The 23,321-nt window shown below is 34.0% G+C and overlaps 1 protein-coding gene and 1 pseudogene across 1 annotated transcript in view; one reads left to right on the forward strand and one right to left on the reverse strand.

Moving 5' to 3' along the window:
• COL3A1 (collagen type III alpha 1 chain) overlaps nucleotides 1-15,566 on the reverse strand; it is a 38,731-nt gene extending 23,165 nt beyond the window's left edge. Inside the window, exons 1-8 of the mRNA XM_060016454.1 lie at nucleotides 15,389-15,566; nucleotides 5,382-5,584; nucleotides 5,086-5,136; nucleotides 4,536-4,649; nucleotides 3,208-3,285; nucleotides 1,367-1,420; nucleotides 851-904; nucleotides 35-88 (exon numbers count right to left, since the gene is read on the reverse strand). Of these exons, the coding sequence (XP_059872437.1) occupies nucleotides 35-88; nucleotides 851-904; nucleotides 1,367-1,420; nucleotides 3,208-3,285; nucleotides 4,536-4,649; nucleotides 5,086-5,136; nucleotides 5,382-5,584; nucleotides 15,389-15,467 (687 nt within the window). The 5' untranslated portion in view covers nucleotides 15,468-15,566. The remainder of the gene's footprint in view (nucleotides 1-34; nucleotides 89-850; nucleotides 905-1,366; nucleotides 1,421-3,207; nucleotides 3,286-4,535; nucleotides 4,650-5,085; nucleotides 5,137-5,381; nucleotides 5,585-15,388) is intronic.
• Nucleotides 15,567-21,337: 5,771 nt separating this feature from the next.
• LOC132427858 (large ribosomal subunit protein eL33 pseudogene) lies at nucleotides 21,338-21,675 on the forward strand (annotated as a pseudogene).
• Nucleotides 21,676-23,321: the final 1,646 nt, after the last annotated feature.

Consider the following 23,321-nt stretch of genomic DNA (forward strand, 5'->3'; position numbering starts at 1 on the left):
TTGCTGTATCCCCATTCAATTCTTAAAAACTTACATCCTTTCCGGCAGGACCTAATGGACCTATAGCACCAGGAGATCCTGGAGGACCCTGAAAAAAAGGAAATAAAAAACAAATATATCTGTAGATTTTTCTGTTACAATCAAATTTATTATTCTAACTATGTGTATTTCTAGAAAAAAACTCCTTTTAAAAAATACTATCTATGTTTCTCATCATGAAAATGACACACCAAGTTAATAATATACCTATATTAAATCCAGTTGTTACTGTTTATTAAACTTATTTTTTATGAAAATTAAAAGTACCATGTATCAGTATTTTATATCACATGTGTGTATTTATAAACCCAAATGCACTTCTACATTTTTTGAGATATTGTAATTTTAAATGTATAGGTATTTTCAAATACTTTGAAATATTAAACTAACTTCACCTTATTTACACAGCATGTTTTCTTGGTGGACTTTGTTAGACTATGCTTATTTCTACTAAATTAATTTTAAAATTATATTTCAGAAGAGTAGACATGCAGGTGAACTGAGTGGCTACGGGATAATTAATCTATGTTTAAGACAAAGACGATTTGTATTCTCACTAAGAAGTGGACTGTGGTGGTGGCTAATTAGCCAGGAAATTCCTAGATTAAAATAGTAAGTGTCTCTTAAGATATCGAAACCATTGAGTCCAAAAGATCTTTGAAACCAGTTCAACGATCATAAAAGTACAATTTTTTATTTTAAATAAATTTGATCTATATTTTGTAGCATTCGACGGTTATGTTTTAGAAAATGAAGGTGGTTTCTATCTAGAACTGTTAATTTATTAAATATAGATATAATTGTTACTTACTGCAGGACCAGCTTGCCCAGGTTCACCAGGGGGACCTTGGTATCCTGGAGCACCCTAGTGGATAGAATAATACATAAATATTTTTAAACTAACTTAATCTTCATATGATTCATTTACGTCGTGAAGACAGTATGAAATCAGAATTTGTGAATGTAGTCAGCGAATTTTATTCTAGTTTATAAATATTGAAACTACAATTTTTCAGATCAAAATAGAGTTAATTTATTCCATTCTACACACTTAATTCCACTGAAACTGAATTGTTTCAGACTTGAAGCCATATGACATGCAAATTAAATATGTGTTTTAATTTTACCAAGGTTTTAATTGCTAATAGTTAAAAGGAACTAAATGTGAAATTCCAACATCTTTGAAGGAATGATAGTTTCTTGGTTGCTACTTCTCTACTTAATTGGTATTATGCTTGCTGGAATGGCAAAATTACAGCAAGGTCTGTATTAACTTGATTCATATAATATGCATGAAGAAGAAATCACCATTAATGGCTATACTTACAGGGGAACCAGGATGACCAGATGTACCAGGGGGACCAGGTGGGCCGGGCGGACCCTGGAACAAAAATTTGCAAGATAAGTACAAAATAAATGCATCTGAAATATACTTTATCCAGGCGTCAGAGATGTCTCTGTTTTGAATGATACTGACATCTTTAAAAATGAGAACAGCATACCTCATTATGTGATAACTATTCATGGATTAATTAATTTTATTAATTTTAAATGAAAATCTCATCACAAAAACTTCACTCTAGATGAAATTCTCTCAGAGTCAATAAAAATTACTGGTGTTATAAAATGTTGACCTGAGTTCCCCAAAAGGTGCTTTCAAAATCTGGAAAAATCTGTACAAAATGCTTTGAGAATCTCTGCAACATTAGGGTGATACTTGAACTGGTGAAGAAGCATATTTTTGCCTGGCAGCTCAACTCAATGTGGAAAAATATTGATCTGCATAGTATAAACCCCAGTTTCTAAAAATAATGATGTAAATCAACCCAAAAGTTCTTAACTATATCACTGAGTTGTGTTGATATGAAGATTTAGTTGCGTGTGTAAGATTCATCGTACGTGGGACAACAATAAATTGTAAATGATTTATCATTGTTCAGAAATACAGGTTAAACTAGAAAATCTTCAGTTTTGTAGCACACTATTTATAAATACTGATAATAAATTTATAAAACTAGAGTTTCTTCTTAAATTTTATCTTGTAACTTTTTTTCTGGAATCTTAATAAGTAGTGGATTTTTTAGTTTTTTTGGTTTTTCTTTTTAGTAAAAACAGTATATCTGATTGAAAAATAGGATTCATAATGTGAACGTAGCTGAGTAACAACAGATGTTTACATTTACATAGTTAATACAATTGTCCTTCTGGTTTTAAAATATACACAAAAAATTCACAGGCTCTAAAACTTTAAAGATGAATAAAATTCTCTTCTTACAATTTACTTTTTACAAATTAAGGGTCTTTCTTTAACTGATCATTTAGATCTAATAGCTGAAATTTTGTCCTCCCTAGTTTTAGAAGTCACAACTATGGGGTCCAATGATCTGGGCAGCAATCTTCCATAATCCCTGGGAATCCAGCTTCATGTCTCATTTACACATACATACCTGTTTCTGGCAGTAAAATGATAACCTTCCATAGTACTGCTCCTCCTAACGGCTATTCTTCAATAAGGGTCATTTACATGGGACACCATGCGTCAAGCACACGTGCCTAGGTTTCAATGCTTTTTTGCTCTTTTCTTCTATCAAAACTTCAAGTCATTTACCTTGAAGGGAACCTTTTGCATACAATGTGAATTGATATCTTCAATTCACATTGAACTTCAATGTGAACTTCAATACTCGATAAATTCTGGAAATATATGTATTTCAGGATTTGAGGTGAGATGAATTGTGATATTGGATTGCCATCAAGTGGATTGTCATCTAGAAAGTAGCATTTGGATAGTGAGCAGACATTGAAAGAAGGTTTTCTCAGGTGAGAAAAAGGAAAAGTGGAAGTGAAAAATAACAAAATTTGGTTAAAATTAGGAAATATATGAATGTGAGACCTAAGTGTGAAGGCAGGTGTGCCCCTGGAATAGGTGGTTTTGTAAAGAAGGAAGGAGCGGCAAAACAAGCATGAAATAAGAGGCAGTGAAGAAAAAAATGAGTTAGGAAAGAAGGATCATGATAAACCTACCATTTTCTTTCCCGCCTTAACAAAGAATAAGCTATTTTGTACAATTCTGTCATAACACTGTATTACTAGAAGAACAACCATTCAAGATTTAACAGAGTGGAAGGCTAAATTATTCTCTAAATACTGACAAACACTTGTACATACAGGTGGCCCGGGATAGCCTGTGATTCCTCCTGGTACTCCAGACTTGACATCATATGCCTCATACTGGGGAGAATAGTTCTGTAGCAAAGAGACGAGGTAGATAAGATCATGTTGATATATAGATCATAATTCTTTTCAGAAACATTTAGAAGAAATGCATGCAACATCTGTTCACTGATAGAAAGTTTTCTGCATGCCAGAGAGTGTGGTATGTATTATTTAATTATCTTGCTAATTCTATCTCTGTAACTTTAGATATTAGCTGTCTTACAGAAATACTTGCCTAGGCAATGCACAAATCTTTCAACTGACTGTATGCAATTTGTTTCTAAATAATTTTTTTCTACATGCTCTTACTAAAAATATTTCTAAGTGATATCTACAGCCTTAGAAACATAAGATCGTAGACGAAGGCTGAAAGAGCCTTGAGATCGTATAATCTGACTTTCTTACTTTGAGCAGAAAAAAATGAAGATGTCAAATTACTTTCTCAAAAGTTAATGATACAAGTAAAATTGATATCTCCAGTTTTTAGTTAATGTACCTAACAGATTCGCCAAAAAGTAAACATCCCCATAGAAAACAAGCACGAGATTTAATAGAAAGGTTCATGTGTTTATTGGATTGTTTTGGAGATTATTTTATTTTGAATTCTAGGCCTAGCAATGGATTCTGTTTGGTACCAAGATAAGAATAAGTTAGACTATATCCTTTGTTTCCTAACAAATTGATTTTTGAAAATCTTTTTTTTCAACCCACAGTGATTTGTATATATGTTTTCTGATTTCTCCTAATTTCATGCAGTAGAAATGTTGTCTTATTTATTTGTTTAGTTATCTGCTTTACATGCAGAGTTAGGGAGTTGCCATGCTTTTCAAGAGGAGCAGGATATGCTCTGAAGGCTTGGCAAGAGTAGTTGCATAGGCTTGAATAATCCTCTGGACTTGAAGTCATTAAGGAGTGCTCATAGCTCTTCAACTGCTTTTGTCCAGACTTTCAGAGGCTTTACCATCAGGATTATAAGGGGAATAGTTACAGCAATTCCTAAGTTCTCTAGGTTAATTCTTTGGGGAGTTGATGGTTCATTTTTCAAGCCTAATGCATATATTATATGCCTGCTTAGAAGCTGGGAAATTTTGCAAAGATATAGTAGCAATAGCATTAGAATTATGAGGAAAAGTGAATATTTATAAAGCACTTAGAAGATACATAAAATCAGAGAATAGATATAAGAAATCCACAGAAGTGAGATGTCATATAGACTAAAGAAAAGAAAATGAACCAGGTAGTTTTAAATAGGACACTCTTTTAGTCCTGGAATTTATTACCTGGCTACCAGTTGGGCACGATTCACAGATTCCAGGAGGGCCGGGAGAACCAGGGGAACCTGGCAGTCCTGGAATACCAGGATCACCATTTCTCCCAGGAATACCAGGAGGACCCTAAAAAAAAATCAGAGATAAAAATAAACAAAACACTGAAAAGTCCTAGTGATTTAGAATCATTATTAAATTGTAGCTTCTATGCTTTATAAGAAATCAACATAAGGGATACGTTTTCTCAGGAATCTATACATTTGTACCCAAATCATGTGTATAATTTCAGTGTAATTTATTCCTTTGTATATTGACCTATATGTTATTTTTCAAACCAATAATAAGGATGAAAACATTATACAAAGTTGGGGAAATCTGAGTCTTTACATGCACAATTATGGATTCTCAGTTTGAGTTATCATGTGTCATTATTTAAATATGTGGTACTAAAGGAAATGTATACATGATGAAAGTTCAAATATGGAAAGGTTATTAGAAGGGAAAAAAAGAAAGCAAACTCATCAAGGAACTAATTTCCTTTCACTGTAGAATGTTTACTTACTGGATCTCCTTTGGGGCCTTGAGGTCCTTGACCAGTAGGAGGGCGAGTGGGCTAATAAATGGAAAAGATATAGATTAAACAAGACATAGATAGGAACAATTTTCCCATGAAGTGTGTCCCAATTTCTTATCCTAAATTGCATCCAATCCCTGGTTTTTAACAGGTTTTTACTGGTAATACCCATGTGATTATTTGCTGGACATTACTTTCACTTCCTTTCAGGCTCCTATGACATAGGAACTATTCATGTGTTTAAATATGAATCTTGAGTATGTACAGATTTTCTTTAAACTCACAGCTGTTGGAGGCTGTGGGCAAACTGCACAACATTCTCCAAATGGGATCTCGGGGTTGGGACAGTCTAATTCTTGGTCATCACATATTATGTCGTCACAGAGAACAGATCCTGAGTCACAGACGCATATTTGGCATGGTTCTGGTTTCCAGACATCTCTATCCGCATAGGACTGACCAAGATGGGAGCATCCTCCTTCAACAACTGAAAAATAAGAGAGATGATGTAATATTTTGCACATTCAAAAAAATCCAAAAATTAAATTATGAAGAATATCATGGTCTTCCTCCATAATTTACTAAGTAGTAAGAGACTGCGTTAAATACCAAATCTGTTTATTAACAACAAATTGGCATACCAAGGTAAATTTTCCTTAGGGCCGGTAGGTATTTTGCTTGTAGTGAGAACTTAATACCAGTGGAAATCTGACAATCGCTTAAACATTTACTTATTAATTGTGCAATTGAAAACAAGTTTTGCTATCTAATTTCTATTCTTTGCTTCAACTATAGATGGGAGCATTAAACTATAAAGATGATTTTGTCACTAACTCTGAAGACTTTCTGGATTTTATTAACCTAGTTGAGAAATTCAGGGGAAAACTGAATTACTCTTGGCAACATAAAACTCTTCCAGATTCCTGGGAAAATCTTAACAAGTCTTATTGTATGTATTGAATATCACTGCTAGCTCTGTTGGGCATTAGTAGGTCAACATAATATGATATAATATAATATATTGTATACCTCATATGGATGTAAAGAGGTTTCCAAATCACTAAAAAAAAAAAGTTTTTAAAACAAAAATTGGCAAGGAATAATAAGGAAAAATATGAATCATGATCATGTGTATGTGTGGCTTAAAATGGTCAAAAATTTGCTTCAACGAAAATTTTAGACTTGTTTCCTAATTTTATGTACGATACTGAAATTTCAGCAGCTATTAACAATGAATCAGCTTAGGGGTTGCCAAAATAAAACCAGGTCTCAATTCTTAAAGCATTAGCTGTGGACTGTGCTTGAATACAACTTTAGCTCTTGAGGATTACTTTGATAGCTTGCCAGTAACTGAGAAAATAAATTACAAGTTTCTAAACATCTGCAAAAATTTTTGCCAACAACAAATCACGTACTTGTTCAGTATTTATATTTTTGTGAAACAGTAAAATTTTATTTTCTCAGAGCCTGAACTTTTGTCTGTTGAAAGAGGCTTGCTTGGGAGAAGGCAAGTCATTTAAGAACAATTTTTGGTGCCTTGTGGCCAAGAGGCCTTTGAGAGAGTCCTGAGATTTTTCCACCTGGATACTACATACAGCCATGAAGATCACCTCTTCAAGTTCCTGTTTTTATATCCTCTCCATACCTGAAGTAATGCTAAATATTTTGAGTATAGAGGTTTGGCTGATTCGGTAAAAAAATTTCACAGAAAAAGGAGAATTTTAGAATCTAGGGACTCTACAGCATACCTCCTCTCCTCATTTCCATCTATATGTGCAGATACAACTTTAATCATCTTGTGCCACACCCCTGATGGATTCAAGAAGTTTAAAAGTCTTTTCTTGTTACAATTACCCAATGTGTTTACAGCTAATAAAAGAAAGTATGATTGTTTCACTGCAATTTTAAATAGGCAAGAAAGAATCTGCTTATTTTAAAAAGTTATTATAGTTCCTCCTCCATGTTTGAAACAGATGAGAACATTGGAAAGAAATATTGTCTAAGCTTTTAAAGGAGCATTCCTTTATACTTTGTGAGCATAAAAGCTGAATGCCAAAATGCTTACCTCATGTGAATGAAGTAGGCCTATTTAAATGGTGTTTTGAAAGATATGCTTAAGAGAAGTGCAATCTTTTTCATATTATTATGAACAGTAGTAATTTAAAGGATCTAGGCATTAAGTTTGTTCTCTAAGCAGAAATGACATATTTAGGAACTAAGTTCACTGGTTTTCAGAAAAGGCATGAAAATTTTGATGAGATGGAAGGTTGTTTAATAAAATTGTATGACATACACTCTTCAAACTTAACACTGGTTCCCTTTTCTTAAGGTGAATTATTTTTAAAAAAATTCTCTAAATTAACATTATATGAAGTGTCCCAACAGATTAGTTTTAGCTCAAGATTTTTTCTCATTAATAATGTGGATATCAGGCTTCTCAGCTTCCTTGAAGATATCACTAGTATAAAGAATATTGACCATAGGCCAATATATGTTTGAAATTTGCTGAGAGTAGATTTTAAGTGTTTTTACCACACACACACACACACACACACACACACACACACACACGTAACTATGTGGATGTATTAATTAATTTGATTGTGGTAATCATTTCACAATGTGTATATATATCAACTCATCATGTTGTACACCTTAAATATATACAATTTCATTTGTCATTTATATTTCAATAAAGCTGAGAAAAAAAAGAAAAAGATACGACCAGTTTATACGAATACTTTTTTTAGCTCTTTGTCTTTGGGTCAAGAATATCTTTCTATATTTAACATAGGACCTGTTTTATAAAAATTAGCTGTTGGATACTGATGGCATATTAAAGACAAATGAAGATAACAGTTAAAACTAGGGTCAAGCATGTTGTATTTTAAATATCTTGTCTTCGTATGTTCTTATTCTGCTTTAAAATTAACATAAAACATTTTCCCTTGTGTATTCATCCTCCTATATTTGTGTCTCATTGAAGGTACTATCACAACCTAGAGATACGGTATCTTACATTCGCTCTGCAAACTTTTAAACAAATGAGCATAATATTGACATTAAAGTTGTAAATGCCTTTTTTAGAATTGGGGTTAAACTCAGTGTTACATAAATGAAAATTATTTAGCCTTTTCTTTCCAAATTTTATTAGAAGCCATGTGTGTTATGCTTTTTAAAACATAGAGGTCTCAATATAAAGGTTGAGTTAATTTGGTGTACTTCTCTTTTTTTTTAAGGTGATGTTGTTCTAAATAAAAGAAGAAAGGTGGAATGCTTGAAAAGTAAGAATTAATGCACTTTTGTTTATTGCCGTAACTTATCTCACATTCATTTGAAAGAAATCTGGCTCTCCTGAAAAGTCAGTTCCTGTAGAAACTTGTAGCTGAAAGTCAGACTTTTCTCTGCAGTTCTACCTCAGTCACCCTTGTTGAAAGAATGGAGAATTTTATGTAGTTGCCTCTAACTTTGTGTTTTGTGCATGACAAAATATGGTTGGCAATATGTTCTCTCAGAAGCTAAACCTATTACACAGATGTCTCACGGTCCTCAGTTTTAGGACTATAGCCTAGTTATATATGAGAAAATCATGGCAGAGTCAAGGAAAAAAATGTTTTGTTTTCAAGAGGAATAAAATGCTCTAGTTAGCCACTTGCAGCATTTAGAAATAAAATAGAAAATGGAATTCAGAAACAGTAGTCATCTCATATTATTCCCTTATTTTCTTAGATATCTAAATTCAGAGCAGCTTTGATGAAAAAAATAAGATATGTACTTTTGTAAATATGTTAAAGAAAAAGTAAATAATCTCATTTTTACTGCTGAACAAGTAATAGATCTCCCAATTACTTCCTTTATTGTTATTGCTTAAACTAAGTCTCCCTGTTCCAATGTGTAATTAATTTTAAAGCCCACCTCTCATGTCACTTAGTGTTTCTGTTCCTTAGTACAAAGAACTGTCCTGAAATAAATTTCTCTGTGGTCACTCAAACAATGCATTAGACTAAATCATCATCTAAGTTATAAAACAAAATGAAGCTAGTGTATGACATAATCCACTCTTTGACTCTTTTATTTCCTAGCTCTTTGCTTTGGAACTTTAGAGAAAAATAAAACCAAGTAACATAAGTTAATATTTTCAGATGTTCTTAAAAACTTTCCTTTTTGTTGTTTTGGTTTCCATTCTTCAAATGTTAATTTATGCTGATTTGATGGAATTTTACTGTAGTGACTAAAAAATAATGCAAGTTATGTTTGTCTTAATTACATTTTTGGAGTAAAAATAATATGCCTTAAAGCATCCAATCAAATTGTTAATTTAGCTTGAGTGATAAGTTTAATTTTTTTTCTCTTCTCTTCTTATTGAATCCTCTTCAGAGAGTAGGTTTTCTTTAATCTGAAAATCTAAAAATAACAGATGTGATATGCAAATTATCGTAACATTATTTTCCTGTTTACTGTAGAAAGTTGAACATTTTGTAAGTGTGAGCAAAAGGAGTTCATATAGCTTCCAACTGAAATATGTTTGGCTTTTAAATGATACTTATGTTTGAAGAACACACATTTTAATAAATATGTTTTGGCTGCTTATTATTAATCAGAGTATGTTAAAGTATGTTAGATGAATTAACAAAAAGGATTGAAGGAAATATCTGTAGACCTAAGTAGATAGATAATTTCAATTTTAAAATGTTTTGCATGGACAAGGTAGATTCTTCTTATTCTTGTCCCCTACAAAAAAACCCACAAAAACCCAAAACCAAGAAATTTTATGAATCATCATTTCTAGATGTTTCCTTGTTTTATTCTTTATAGTTATATGATTTTTATGTCTCCAATTAGAAATTTCCTTTAAGGTGGTTAATATTTTGCCCTGTGAAAAATAAAAAATATTAGAGAATTAGAATTAAAAGTATCATATACCTAACAATCAGCAATTACATTATAATATAATCTGATTAGTGATCAATTATAGGATTACTGAGGAAAATATATTCTACTTGTATAATTACAGTTGGCAAACATCTTTAAGTTTTATGTCTAATAACCAACATGTTATTCTTACCTTCCTTATCACTAAATCATTAAGTACTTTAATTTCTTCCTTACAGTAATTTTATTTTCCAGTGTTAGTAAAACTAATACTAGGCAGAGTTTGTATCTGTATCTCTTATGTTGCAAGCCCTGTTCTGAGCGCTTCATATATCTATTTTACTTAATCTTTCCACAGGCCCTTTGAGGTGGGTGTTGTCATAATCCTCATTTTACAGGTGGGAAATCTGAGATACAGAGACATGAAGTGATTTTCCCAAGGTTTTATATGGTAAGAGGTAAAGCTAATATTTGAACCTAGGAAAGCTGTCTCTAAATTCCATACTCTTAACTACTACATTCGATTCCCTTTCTGCAGTTTCAAGGGCAGGGTGGGATTAAAGAAGTTAACTTCAAAGCTCTGTCCCATTATGGTTTCTAAATACTGCATGCTTAAAATCAGAATCTAAAAAGATGGGTTTATTTCTTGTTTTTTTTAAGGAATAACATTTTTCTGCAGAATATCTTTTCAATCTGGCCTCAAAACAAGAAGATACTATCTGGAGTTGAATTCTGTTGTTTATTTTCTCCTGACCTTATGAAAAAGACTTTAATCTCCAAGACCACCCTAATGACATCCAGACCACCAACAGGATTAACTGGGACTGGGAACTCAGCATACATTTTACTAGATACAGAGAAGCAGGGTCCTATCAGCGGCAACAACAATAAACAGATAAGGCTTATGTATCCAGTGCAAAACAACATATTTAGGATGTCTAAGATTGATTTTCAGAAAATATAGTTACTAAATGATTCATATTAATGAACTTCTAACTACATTAAAAGCTTCCCTTCTGAACCTGGACATTTATGAACATACCAGGCAGCTCCAGAGTGTTTCTCTGATTTTAATTAACTTGAGAAACACAGTCCCTGTTTGCTATCCTCCACACCAAATACTACAGAAAACAAAGTTTTGGAAAAATAAATGCCATTTTACTGAAGCAGTAATTTCTTAATGTGACTTTTCAAAGCAAATTTAATTTTTAATAGGTTCTGAATCCTTTATGTTCAATGTTTACATCTTTGGGGCACTTTAATTTTTGCCCTCTTCTTTGAACTTTTCATTTTGTTCACTAAGATTACATTTTAAACGGCAGTTCTTGACCTCAGTCATGGAAAATACAACGGTTTTATTAGTTAATCTGAAAGGAATCCATTTCTGCTGTGTTTTCATTAGGCACAGACAGAAATTCTAGTGTTTAATGTAACTCCCCAAACTGCAGTTAACAAATGGTTTGTGTAAGAATTGCTATCTTATTTTTTCCGTTGTCATCTTGACATGAAACAGGCCAAGTTTCCCTTTTGAAAACTCTAGATGTTTTTACATCATACCACCCCTCTCTTTTCTATTTCATTTTATTTTTTCTTTTGAATGTAGAAAACAACAGCACTACACTTTTTTCCAAGAAAAATTGTTTTACGAGAAACAGCTCACTGAGACGTTTCCAGAAAGTTATTGTAGACCTGGAAACTTTACAAATGTTCTTCATGTCCAGCAAAGGCAATAACATCTTTCATCTTTAAAACTTTAACTCTTAAGCAATCCACTTTAATCACTTCAAGGTGGTGAGATCATCTGATGTTACAGAATGAAAGAACTGAGCTACATAATCTTTGGAACGCTGCACCAGTCATCCACAATGGAAACCATGGGGTTTCAGTAGATGGCACTCTTCTCCCTGAGTGACTACTCAAGTTCTGGTATGCAACTCTGTAGGTGTGGAACAGAGACTTTTGTGAGGGCTTTTAGTCTCAACTCTACTCCTAGAAAACTCATATCCAGTGGTTCTTGATTTTTTATAATGAGCCTGTAGATAAGACATCAACCCAAGAATCTGAATTAGTTAGAAGCACATAACCACAGTCTTCCTTTTCCAGAATTGTTCCAGTGGCTTTGTTCTTTTCTCTTACAATACAGAGATGTTTAATTTCAGAATTTAATCAGAATATCTATTTTCTTAGAGGCCTTTAGATCATCTGATGTTGAATACTCTAGAGGTGGGGAGGAAATGCAAGGTATCATTAATGAAAAACACAAAATTTTGTACCAATATTTTATTTTCTTGGAATTTATATTTTTACAGAGCTGAAGATAATTTCTGCTTAAATTTTAGATGAGCCTCCTATTTAAAAAGTAGATTTAGCAATTCAAAGTGTGCTTGATCAGTAACAAACCCCCTCTTAAAGCATAATGGAAATTAATGTAAAAGAAAATAGACTCTCATAACCTGTGATAAGGAACTGATTTCTCTGAGTCCATTTACAGTGGACTTTAATTCTAAAACAATTAAATGCCCACAGTTCATTATCACAGTGTAATTAGCCGAGTAACTAAATATAAGCTCAAACATTAGAACACTTTTAATTAAAATAAAGTTTATCTCCCTGCCCTAATGAAGCAATATTACTTAGTAATAACTTTTTATCCTTTTATCTATTTAATAAGCAGTAACTAAAATATGTCAAATAGTCTAAAAAATCAGAAACTTGACAAATATTCACAAAAATAGTTATATATTATATGTGGAATAGTTATATATGGAATTTTGAAAATGGTCATAACATTCAAGCCCATTTCCTAAAAGTCTTTGAATATTGCTACCATGTGTTTGTGTTTGAGTATGTGTGTTTGACAATATTTTATCAGTAATATACCTATTTTCTTAGGAAAGTAGTGTTTAATATTTAAAATTCACACACGTGATATTTTAAAAATCTCATTATAAAGTACGGAATCCAGCTGTGTAACATTTATGTTGGCATTGGTTATGCAAATGGTAACTGTCTGTCAGGTGGCAAGTCTTTGTGCTTAAAATCTGGCATGTTTATAAACTACAGGAAATATAAAATAGAACATATTTCTCCATTGGTAGAAGAAAATACATGAATTAGATAGAACTTTCACAGATTTGTAAAAAGACCAAAATTCTTTGTGAGGACATGTTTTATGCTCTAGAATATTCTTGTGAGTAGACTAGAAGTTAGTGCTTATTGGAGCTGTTCTGCTTCTGGGATTCTCAGGGCATTTATAAGAAACCCATATCCCAGAACTATATATGACTATTCTCAATGTGCTGTATATTCAACCACCTCCTGTAACCTCCCCAAAACTAATCTACCAGCAATTTTTGGCCTTGTTTTGTAAAACCTCCAGGGAACATAAGATGTTACTATCTCAAAAAAAACTTAAACATCTTTTTTCATGAGAAACAAAAGCAGCAAACTGAACAAAATCCTTTACAACTTCTTTTGAGCATAAAAGCATACAAATGGATCAGCAAAATTTCATAGTTTTTTATTATGTTCTGCAGCTAAAGGGAAAAGGGAAAATAAAAAGAACTTATGTGATATAAAGATCCTGTAGGTATCAAACACTTTTTTCCCCTCTGAAGTGGGATTGAGAAGAAAAATAGTCATAATGATTATAAAAGATTGTAACCACGAGGCAACCACAAATATTTTGTCACTCTTTTGAACTAAACATTAAATGTTTGCAGTCTTTCCAACAAATGAGAACTTTGTGATTTTTTTCCCAGAAATTAGCAGAATTTAAGGAGTTTTAAAAAGGTAAAAGTCTTGATTGAGGTGGAGGTGTGGTAGAAGTCATTTGGTATTTTAGCCAAGGAAGGACTAGGGGTTGTGGCATCTTCTGGGAGAATAGAATGGGGAGGAGAAGAGGAGAGGAACAGAAGAAAGAGAATTGAGAATTCAAGGGAAAGAAAGGGGGAGGAGACAAGAGGAGGGAAGAAAGAAAAGAGATGAAGCCACACGGTGGGCACTAGGGGATGAGGGCGGGGGTGATAGAGGAAGTGGGGAAGGAGGAGGAGAGATGGTCTTGCCTAGGAAGGGGGTGGGGTGATGAGTGAAGGAATGACAAGGGGGAAGAGGTCTAAAGGAGTCAAAAGGGGTGGAGAGATAAGAAGGTGGAGAAAGGAAGGGAGGAGAGGAAAAAGGAGGAGAGGAAATTAAGGGAACAAGGAATATGGATGTTTCTTTTCGTTTGTGGCCATGGTCTGAATATAACTGAAGAAATATCATTGGGTGTTTCCCTCCTACTTCCATATACAACCTATAGGACACTAAAGATATCTGACATTAAAAATGAAAAACTGTTTTCAGACACTATGTTTGCAAAAACTATAGGTTTAAATGTAAGCATTTTTGTATTATGTGCACATAGAAATGAATGTGTAATGATTTCTTCTAGTATCTTCAAACTTAGCATTTAAAGACTTATTTCTATGAAAGGTTTAATTCCAATATGTCTGGTATTTTAATGACTCTGAGAAACATATGAATTAAAATAAATATTTTCACACAGTAAGATAATGAACCAAACATGGTTTTGAGGAAATTAGAACATGAGAACCATCATTTGCACTTATTAGAAAATAGAACAAATCAACTTTTTGAAGTCAAAGAGTACTAATATCTTTACCTTGTTGGCAGAAAAGTCAAACATTCCTGTTGAAAATATTTTCATAAATATTCTCTTTGTCAATGTAAATGCAGTTAAAATGTAGAACATGCAGAAAACACTAGGCCCTTAACAATAAATTATTAGAAGATACGTATTAATCAACCATGTAAGTGCTTGAAACTGAATACCAACAGGAACAATGAAACTTTTTTACAGTTTGAACCTTTAAAGAACGTTGCAGATATTACCTTGTTGCCATTTTACAGAAATATATTTCAGTGGTTCTAATAATGTGTAGTGTTTTCCTTTAGACTATCCTTAATGCATGCTATTTTTCAGATGCATTATCTTACTGGGTAAACAATGCTTAATGCTCTATGCTGACAAAGAATCCAGCATACAAAGGAGAGCATAAAGGTATAACAAGAGACCAATAACTTCCAGACTGCTTAGGGAAGCATTCCACGATGTTAACAATCCAGGAGGGGAACTTTGTAAAGCCATTTAAAAAAGTTTCCAGTACCATTAACGTGAAAACAAGTTAGTACAAGAACATCTTTATCTTCAACAACCAGAGAACTTTTAAATACAAAACGGACAGTATTCTCTTTAAGCAAATGTAAAAAGCACCACCCTGGTCGGTTCTATGTTTCACAGCTGGGAGCTGACAGAGGAAATTAGCTTTTAGGAGACTGGTTTCCCCTTTATACTGATTTGTAAAGAGAAGTAAAGGCAAAAACCCCATAAAGTTTCTTGAAATCGGTACCTACTCACCTTCCTGTTGTGCCAGAATAACAGTGGGATGAAGCAGGGCGAAAAGTAACCAGATCCCCTTTTGCACAAAGCTCATCATGTCTAAATATCGGACATGAGACTCTTTGTGCAAAAAGGAGAAAAGCAAAGCAGCTCAGAGTAGCACCATCAGTTGTTCCCTGCCCTTCAGCACCGGGCCCGTCATAAAACTCAGCCACTGAGATTCCTGTGCTTTGGCCTTAAATAGGAAAAAGTTTGGCTTCCCTCGCTCTCCAGCCCCTTTCTGAAATATGAGAGCAGCACCCATCCCCTGAGCAGTAAAAGAAATGATTAATATGTCTTTTTCCCTTATGGAAGACACAACACACAACTTAGGAGAAATTGCACATCTGGAGCTTGTGTCTATATGTGTGTGTATAAGTTTGTTTCATATTTTAGTCATACGTGTCTTTGCACAACTTAAGAATGTATATCAAAAAGCTCTGCCTTGAGTTTTAATAAAAGACTTAGATGTGGGTATTTTTTTATCTCCCCTTATTAACAACTGCATCATTTTGAGAAATTTCTTGATGCCCTTTTCTTGGGCATGACTAATTTGCCAACCTGATCTTCCTAGAAGACTTTTATATTGGGATTTTGCCAGAATCCACCCTAACTCAATTTAAATAGGGAACTGTAAAAGATTAACTGGAAGAAAAGCCTCTGTTTGTCCACCCACTCTGGGTCCTGGAAATTCAGTTTCAGGCAAATGTCAAAAGACTAAGTATCTAAGATATGTTTGAATGGCACCTTAAAAGTTAGCTACTAATCTATAGCTGTTTCTATTTGTCACAAATTTCTTTAGCCAGCCAAAGAGTAATTCCTTGTGAGAGTGCAAATTTTGTACTGCTTGTAAAAGCTGAAACGGATTTTTCTAGAGAAAAATTTAGCCCTTCATGTCTTGACTTTGTAAGAAACAGAAAGAGAAAGAGCTTATCACATGAAATATCAAAAGAGTACCAAAAGTTCTCATTTTATCTAGATTGGTATAAATATTAGTATAAATATTTCTCAATTTAGACTTTTGTATGTATAATTTCCAGGCCACGTTAACATAGATTTTCAATGTATTTCTGGATATGGGGAGTAATTTCTGGGTCATATTTTAAAGAGGGGCAAATACTATTTATAGGTCTTTGATAAATTTTTGCAAGAAAAATGTGCTTGTCCACAGTACCAAGTTATTTCTATTAATCACTATATTTCTTTATACCCTAATCATCAGTCCATAGTTCCTTCATTCATCTCTCTATTCTACATGAGCTATTCAATTCTAATCAAGGTCACATGCATTTATTTTATTTTTTCCATGTCAACTTAGCCATGCCCATCTCCATGCATGTATGCGCACGTAAAATTCTCCCCATCTCACACCAATTCATGGAAGTCACTTCTCTAATACCCAGTTCAAGACTTTCCTCCGTTACAACTGTTTTCATCTTCTTCTTTCTCTTTCTCCCAATTCATGTTACATAATTTTTTACTCAATTTACATGTTATTTGTATAATTGTAGGTGTACATCTATTCTATAAGAGAGGACAGTTGTACACTTGCCTCCCTACAGGCCCAGCTACTAAAAGCACAAAGATGTCCAAGTGTAGATGACATCATCTGGTGACAGGAAAAGAAAACTAGTTGGACCAATCTCTTGTACATCTTCTGATTTTAGACCAGAGATACACTATTTGAGGGAAAAAAAGTAACAATTGAACAGTCATGAAAATAAGCTTTGCTATTGGATCATAGTGGAGTTGTTGGGGGAAAAGACTGTTATATACATTTTTCTGTCTTTCAATCATCTTCACTTTATATTAAAAAAAAATCCCCTTGTGTTCAAACCAATTCAGAAACATGATTCATTTTTCTCCTGGTGTCTCTGACACTTGCATAAAATAATTTATATATCTGTATTCATTATCTTATCTTATGTACATGATCAATAAAAGTTGAAATTTATTAAATTTCTTCATTAGAATTGGTTTCCAATGTGGAAAATTAGATACATTAGTTTTAAATAATGCTTTTTATGCTTTATTTCAGGCATTACATATACAATTTCTATTGTATTTTTGGTTTGTCCTAAAATTCTTAATTTGGTTATCTATTCAAATAAAAGTTTTATACTCATGAGAAAAATTCATGATTGATGTACTCATTTTTAAAAAGTTAGCTGATACTTTGCATAAAAAAATAATTGTTGTGTTTTAAGGTATCCATGAGAGATCCAGAGATAAATATCATACTCCAGATTTTCTGATTTGGCATTCTTCACTACCGCAAGCATATCTGGAGGTCCTGCACCAGGATCCTTTGTATTCTATGTCCCAGATCTTATTTTCCTCTTCATGTCAAAATGTTTTCTAATAAGGTGTCTAGATGGATGTGGATCTCAGCTGGTATCACAACTGGACAAAATACAGACAGTGTTGAATTCTATTATGCAATCCAAGGGCTGATGTCCTTGTAGTAATCTAGACACACATTGATTTCTATACATCCCTGACTTCCCTGATATTAACCAGTTCACAGAGACATGTCATTTTGCTGTCTGGATCACATTTAGAGTTTTAACACAAATCTAAACACCTGCACCAACTAAAGCACTGATTAATCTGGTTCTCCTTTAACGAAGAGGGTAACTGAAAAGATGAGGGAAAGCAAGGGTGTGGCAGATTATCAAACAAAAATTCAAATCTTTTCCAGTTCAGTGGAAAATGGAGCTTGGGAGAGATGCATAAACACAGCTGTGATGAATTCAGTAAGCCAGTGAATGTCAGCAGTGCTTTCTACAATAGCGATAAGAAAATCAATTATCTCCATCACGAAAAACACATGGAAGAGAAGTCTCTCCCTCTCTTTCTCTCTCTCTCTCTCTGTCTCTCTCTCTCTCTCATACTGCTTCATATATAACTTTCTTCTTTAAGCAAAGGAGGTGCATTTTTTAATGGACATTTTCTATATGCTTTCAAATCGCTGTAAAACCATTTAAAATGTATCTGTGGTAGGATTCACTTAAAAATATACTGAATCCATAGCAGAATTGCAGCCTAAAATAGGATAATTTACAATTGTAAAATACAATGCAAGTTTTCTTTGCTATTCCTAGAGAGGTGGGTCAGTTCACTTTATGTGGTGAAAACATGTTTGGAGAGATGTGTTCCCTTTAAAATAATGTAAACAAATACCAATATGTGTGTAGTAGAGCCAAAATGTGGTTGCAAATGTCATGTTGTATTGAATGACTGGGGCGCTTCTAACCACAGGTATATCTAAGATTGAGGCAATGAGATTGGTAGTGGGACATGACAGGCAAATTTCTGAATGATTACTATGATCAGTTCTTCAAGACCCTGTAATTTCCTCTTATTCCCTAAAGTAGAGTTAATTGTCCCCTTATTTTTGTTCCTATAGAACTATATTGATAACCACTTCTCTTTAACCTAGAAATTTTACTTTTGGACAGGACTCACATTTCCTTGATGTTTAGTAAAATGAAGTGTGCTACACGTACTCATTTTGGAAACACTAAGTATCTCTATTCTTATCTATTTTTTGTATCGTTTGCTGTTAAGCCTGAGGTTCTGCATTTCTCTCCTGGTATTTTTCAGCTGAAAACTACCCCAAGATTGAACAGAAAGTTCAATGAGGTTACATGACCTCAAAATTACTCATTGGAATTAAATAGCATGCTTTCCAACTTTTTTTCACCATGTTTTCCACTTGAGTTAGTCACTGATGTGGTAACAATATTTTTATGCAATTTAGGAATTGGGTGAATACATTTTTTTTTTCTAATGAGGGATTGTAAAAAGATGGAGAGAGAATACAGTTGTAGAGTTAATGACCAATTTAAAAAGAAATATTCTGATTTCAGCTCATCACTAGTCTTTAAAAAGAAATATTCTGATTTTGGATCATCATTTAATTTCCAGTGTTGTTGTAATTTTAGAAGTTTTGAGTAAATCCTCATTAATTTATACTGAATGATGGAGTTCAATCTTAGGGCATGCAAGAGAATTCACATCTGTGTTTGTGTGTCTATATGTGTGTCTGTGTATATGCTTATATATATGCAAATATATTTTTAATATATTCACATATACTTTTAAAGATTGACTAAAATTTGAGCAAGTAAAATTTCCTGGAAACTGCTTTAAAAAAATAATTAATTAATTTTTTTATTTTTGGCTGCATTGGATCTTTGTTGCTGTGCGCGGGCTTCCTCTAGTTGCGGTGAGCAGGGGCTCCTGGTTGCAGTGGCTTCTCTTGCTGCAGAGCACGGGCCCTAGGCACACAGGCTTCAGTAGTTGTGGCTCACGGTCTCTAGAGCGCAGGCTCCGTAGTGGTGGCGCACAGGCTTAGTTGCTCCGTGGCATGTGGCACCAGGGACAGAACCAGGGACCGGACCAGGGATGGAACCCGTGTCCCCCTCACTGGCAGGTGAATTCTTAACCACTACACCACCAGGGAAGTCCCCTGGAAACTGCTTTAATGTACATGTTTGAATTGTGAAAGTTTATGAAGTATTATGATTATGTCCTCCTAGAATGAAGTCTTTATATACTTATGTTTCAATGATATTTATTTGCCATCATAATTATTGTAATTATATTTGAAAATTCACAGAAAATTGGAATCTATCTCATTACCTAACATACTGACTCATTTCAGAACAGTGTGATTACTTTATAAATTTTGTCACAAAGGTGACACAGAGTCTGGGAGTAACGTCTTGTAGGAGTTCAGAAGTTCCCTGTTGGGTCTTCAGTTAACTTAATCATTCTCAGGATTGAAGCTCCACTCTGCAAATCCCACCAGACTCTCTATCAAATATAATTTGTCATCTGAGTCATACTTAGGAATTTTCAGCAGTATCCAACACAGCTGCAATAGCTTTTCAAATGAAGCCAATTCTGTCTGAAGATAAAAAGAAAGCCCAAATTACGATCTTCTGATAGAAGCATGAGATAGGCCAAAGCCAAATTTATTGGATTTACATGCTTCAAATGGAGAGTGATTTTAATTCCTCTCAATATTTTTATATTCAGATATTCCATGGGGGGCCATATGTAGGGTCTCTTAATCCAAATAATTCTTTAGGACAAAGAAATTTAGAGCCACCTGCTTCTCTCTCACCAAGTAAATGGAGGCAAATGTGACCTTTCCAGGTGTAACTTATTATGACTGTTACTCTGTACAACTAACCCCTCTTCAGGTCAGCATTACTGCTCATGTAACAGATATTCTGCTTGATTGTCTGAAGACTGCATTTTTGTCTATACATTAAATCATGTTTAAAGAAGCTTTATATTTAGGCATGTTATTGGTATATGGAATAATTCCAATATTAGATCCTTGGTGGAAGGAAGCTATGGTAAATAGGCTGCTTTTGTTCCAAAGGATGTGTTGCCCTCGGGAGTCTTAGCTTTCATGTGACAATGTCCATTTTTATAACTTTGCTTTATATTTATGTTTATTTATGTATTTATTTTATTCCTGCATATAGGATATTCTTATTTTTTATTCCCATCCCCTTTTAAAAATCATGCACATTGAGAGTCTGCCTGCCGATGCAGGGGACACGGGTTCGTGCTCCGGTCCGGGAAGATGCCACATGCCGCGGAGCGGCTAGGCCCGTGAGCCATGGCCGCTGAGCCTGCGCGTCCGGAGCCTGTGCTCCGCAACGGGAGAGGCCACAACAGTGAGAGGCCAGCATACCGCAAAAAAACAAACAAACAAACAAAAAAAACCACTCTTGTAAAAATCATGCACAGCAGCAAACAGTCCTGTGTAGATCATAGGTAATAGGTCATAAATATAAAAAAAGAATGACTGGATTGGAATGAAGTAGTTGAAATATTAGGCATTCTCTTTCTGCCATCTTGGTACATGTGGACGCCCTCTGGGAATAGAATTTCTAAAATGCAGATATGTCTGGAAGGTTGTGGTCCAAGGCCATTTTTGCTGGCGTAAGTGGGATCTCCAGAACAAGAGGGAGTACCACCCAGCTTTTCTTAAAACTGAAGACGCTAATACCTGAAATAAAACTGAATCCTATTTTGACAAGAAATGTTCTTTTATATACAAAGCAAAGAACACAGTGACTCCTGGTGGCAGACCAGACAAAACCGAAAAAAATGTGGGGAAAAGTCAGTCCACTTGTGCTCATGGAAACAGTGGCATGGTTTGTGCCAAATTCTGAAGCAATCTTCCTGCAAAGGCCACTGGACACAGAATCCACGTGATGCTGTGCCCCTTGAGATTTTAGACTTACTGAAAAGTAAATAAGTAAAAGTGTGTGGGAAAAGTTAAGTGTTTAATAATATAAGAATCTCTTAAAATTTACAGGACCCATACCAAGAATCTGCCTCTACCCTTCATCATTTCACAGATCTTAGGTACATTTCATGAAGTGATTAGGTCAAAACATCTGACTAATGAGAATCAAATGGCTCTCTTTCTCCAATACCTAACATATTTATTTGTATCCATGCCTTTCCTTATGCTGCCTTCCTGTCTGAAACGAGCCTTCCTCAACTCCATATGGTCGAGTCCTACTCAATTTTTAACACCCAACCCAAACATCACCTAATTTAGGAAATCTCTCTGATTCTCCGTGTTGAGATAATTCTCCTCCTCCTCTAATCTTCCTTAGCTTTCCCATGGCTCTTAGTTTCTTTTAATTTATGGTGTTTTATCTCTCTTGCTAGACTGAAAGCTACTGAAAGCAAGATTCAGGTTTAATCATCATTTTATACCCAATAGTAACTACTACAGTGCCTTACATAGAGTATGCAATTAATAAGTGTCAAGTGTCATGATTTACAATAGAAAACACTTAATCCAACAGAATGCATGTGAAGTAATCTATTTCCTTGGTATCCTTTAGAACTCATGTAATTTTTAATAAATTAATTATTCCCAGTATTTCCATCACTCTGAATAAAGGAAGGTCATTCTTTCCAGTGTAGGAAGTCTTTGGATTTATAATTGGTTTTTAAGACTTCCAGATGTTATGAATTTATTTCTAAAATTGAAAAAAAAAAGTAAACAATAGAACTAGTTAGCAAACAAATTGAAAACAGTCAAACTCTGTGTTTACCACAAGTATCACAAGTAAGAGACCACTAAAAAAAAAAAAAAATTTTTTTAAATGGAAAGAAACACAGGTAATTTGCCAAGGATGATAAGAAAGAATGACAAGAAAGTCAAAAGTTAATTTCAAAATCAATTTAAATAATTGAGCTAGAAATGCATCATGATTTTCATCTGTTTTATTTTGGGGATAAAAATTTTTAAATGACATATAAGTGAGTATCATAAGAAGAAAATACTTCAACGAGGAGTTCTTACACTTTTGAACTGTTTCACTTCCCTTGACTCAATTTCCTTGCAGTAAAAATTCTAAAAAGGAAAAAAAAATGTAAAATAATCAAGTCATCAAAATACTGACATTTTCCTCCTCTTCCACAAATACAGGCACCCCACACATAATGTAAGACAAATGTTGAATGCCTTTTTTCGTATTGCTTGCTTTATTGGTTTAAATTCCCCGGAGAAGTATAGAAATGCCAGTTGGGTTAGTTGAGTATGCCAAGGAATATATAGAAGCAGGTAATAGTATTCTTGAGAGGACCCCTGTGTGTAGGAGTTGGAATCCAGTTTTCGGTTGTTTGGGTCAAGGTCAGCTCCAAAGTGAGCAGCCTCATTGACCTAGATTCAACATCTGGGTTGTATCACTCTTGATTGTTGCTTGGTGTGAGCTGAAATGGTCACTCCTAAAATATCAGTTAGGGTATGACTAGCAGTGAGAGGCCAACAGCTAAAGGTTATAGTTGGAGGCACTATGTGATCAAACTGCATAGGATTGTATGAAAATTCCTTGGCCCTCTCCATCTCCCAGTTTGAAGTGGT

Source organism: Delphinus delphis, chromosome 7 (assembly GCF_949987515.2).
Source record: "Delphinus delphis chromosome 7, mDelDel1.2, whole genome shotgun sequence".
NCBI classification, from domain to species: domain Eukaryota; kingdom Metazoa; phylum Chordata; class Mammalia; order Artiodactyla; family Delphinidae; genus Delphinus; species Delphinus delphis.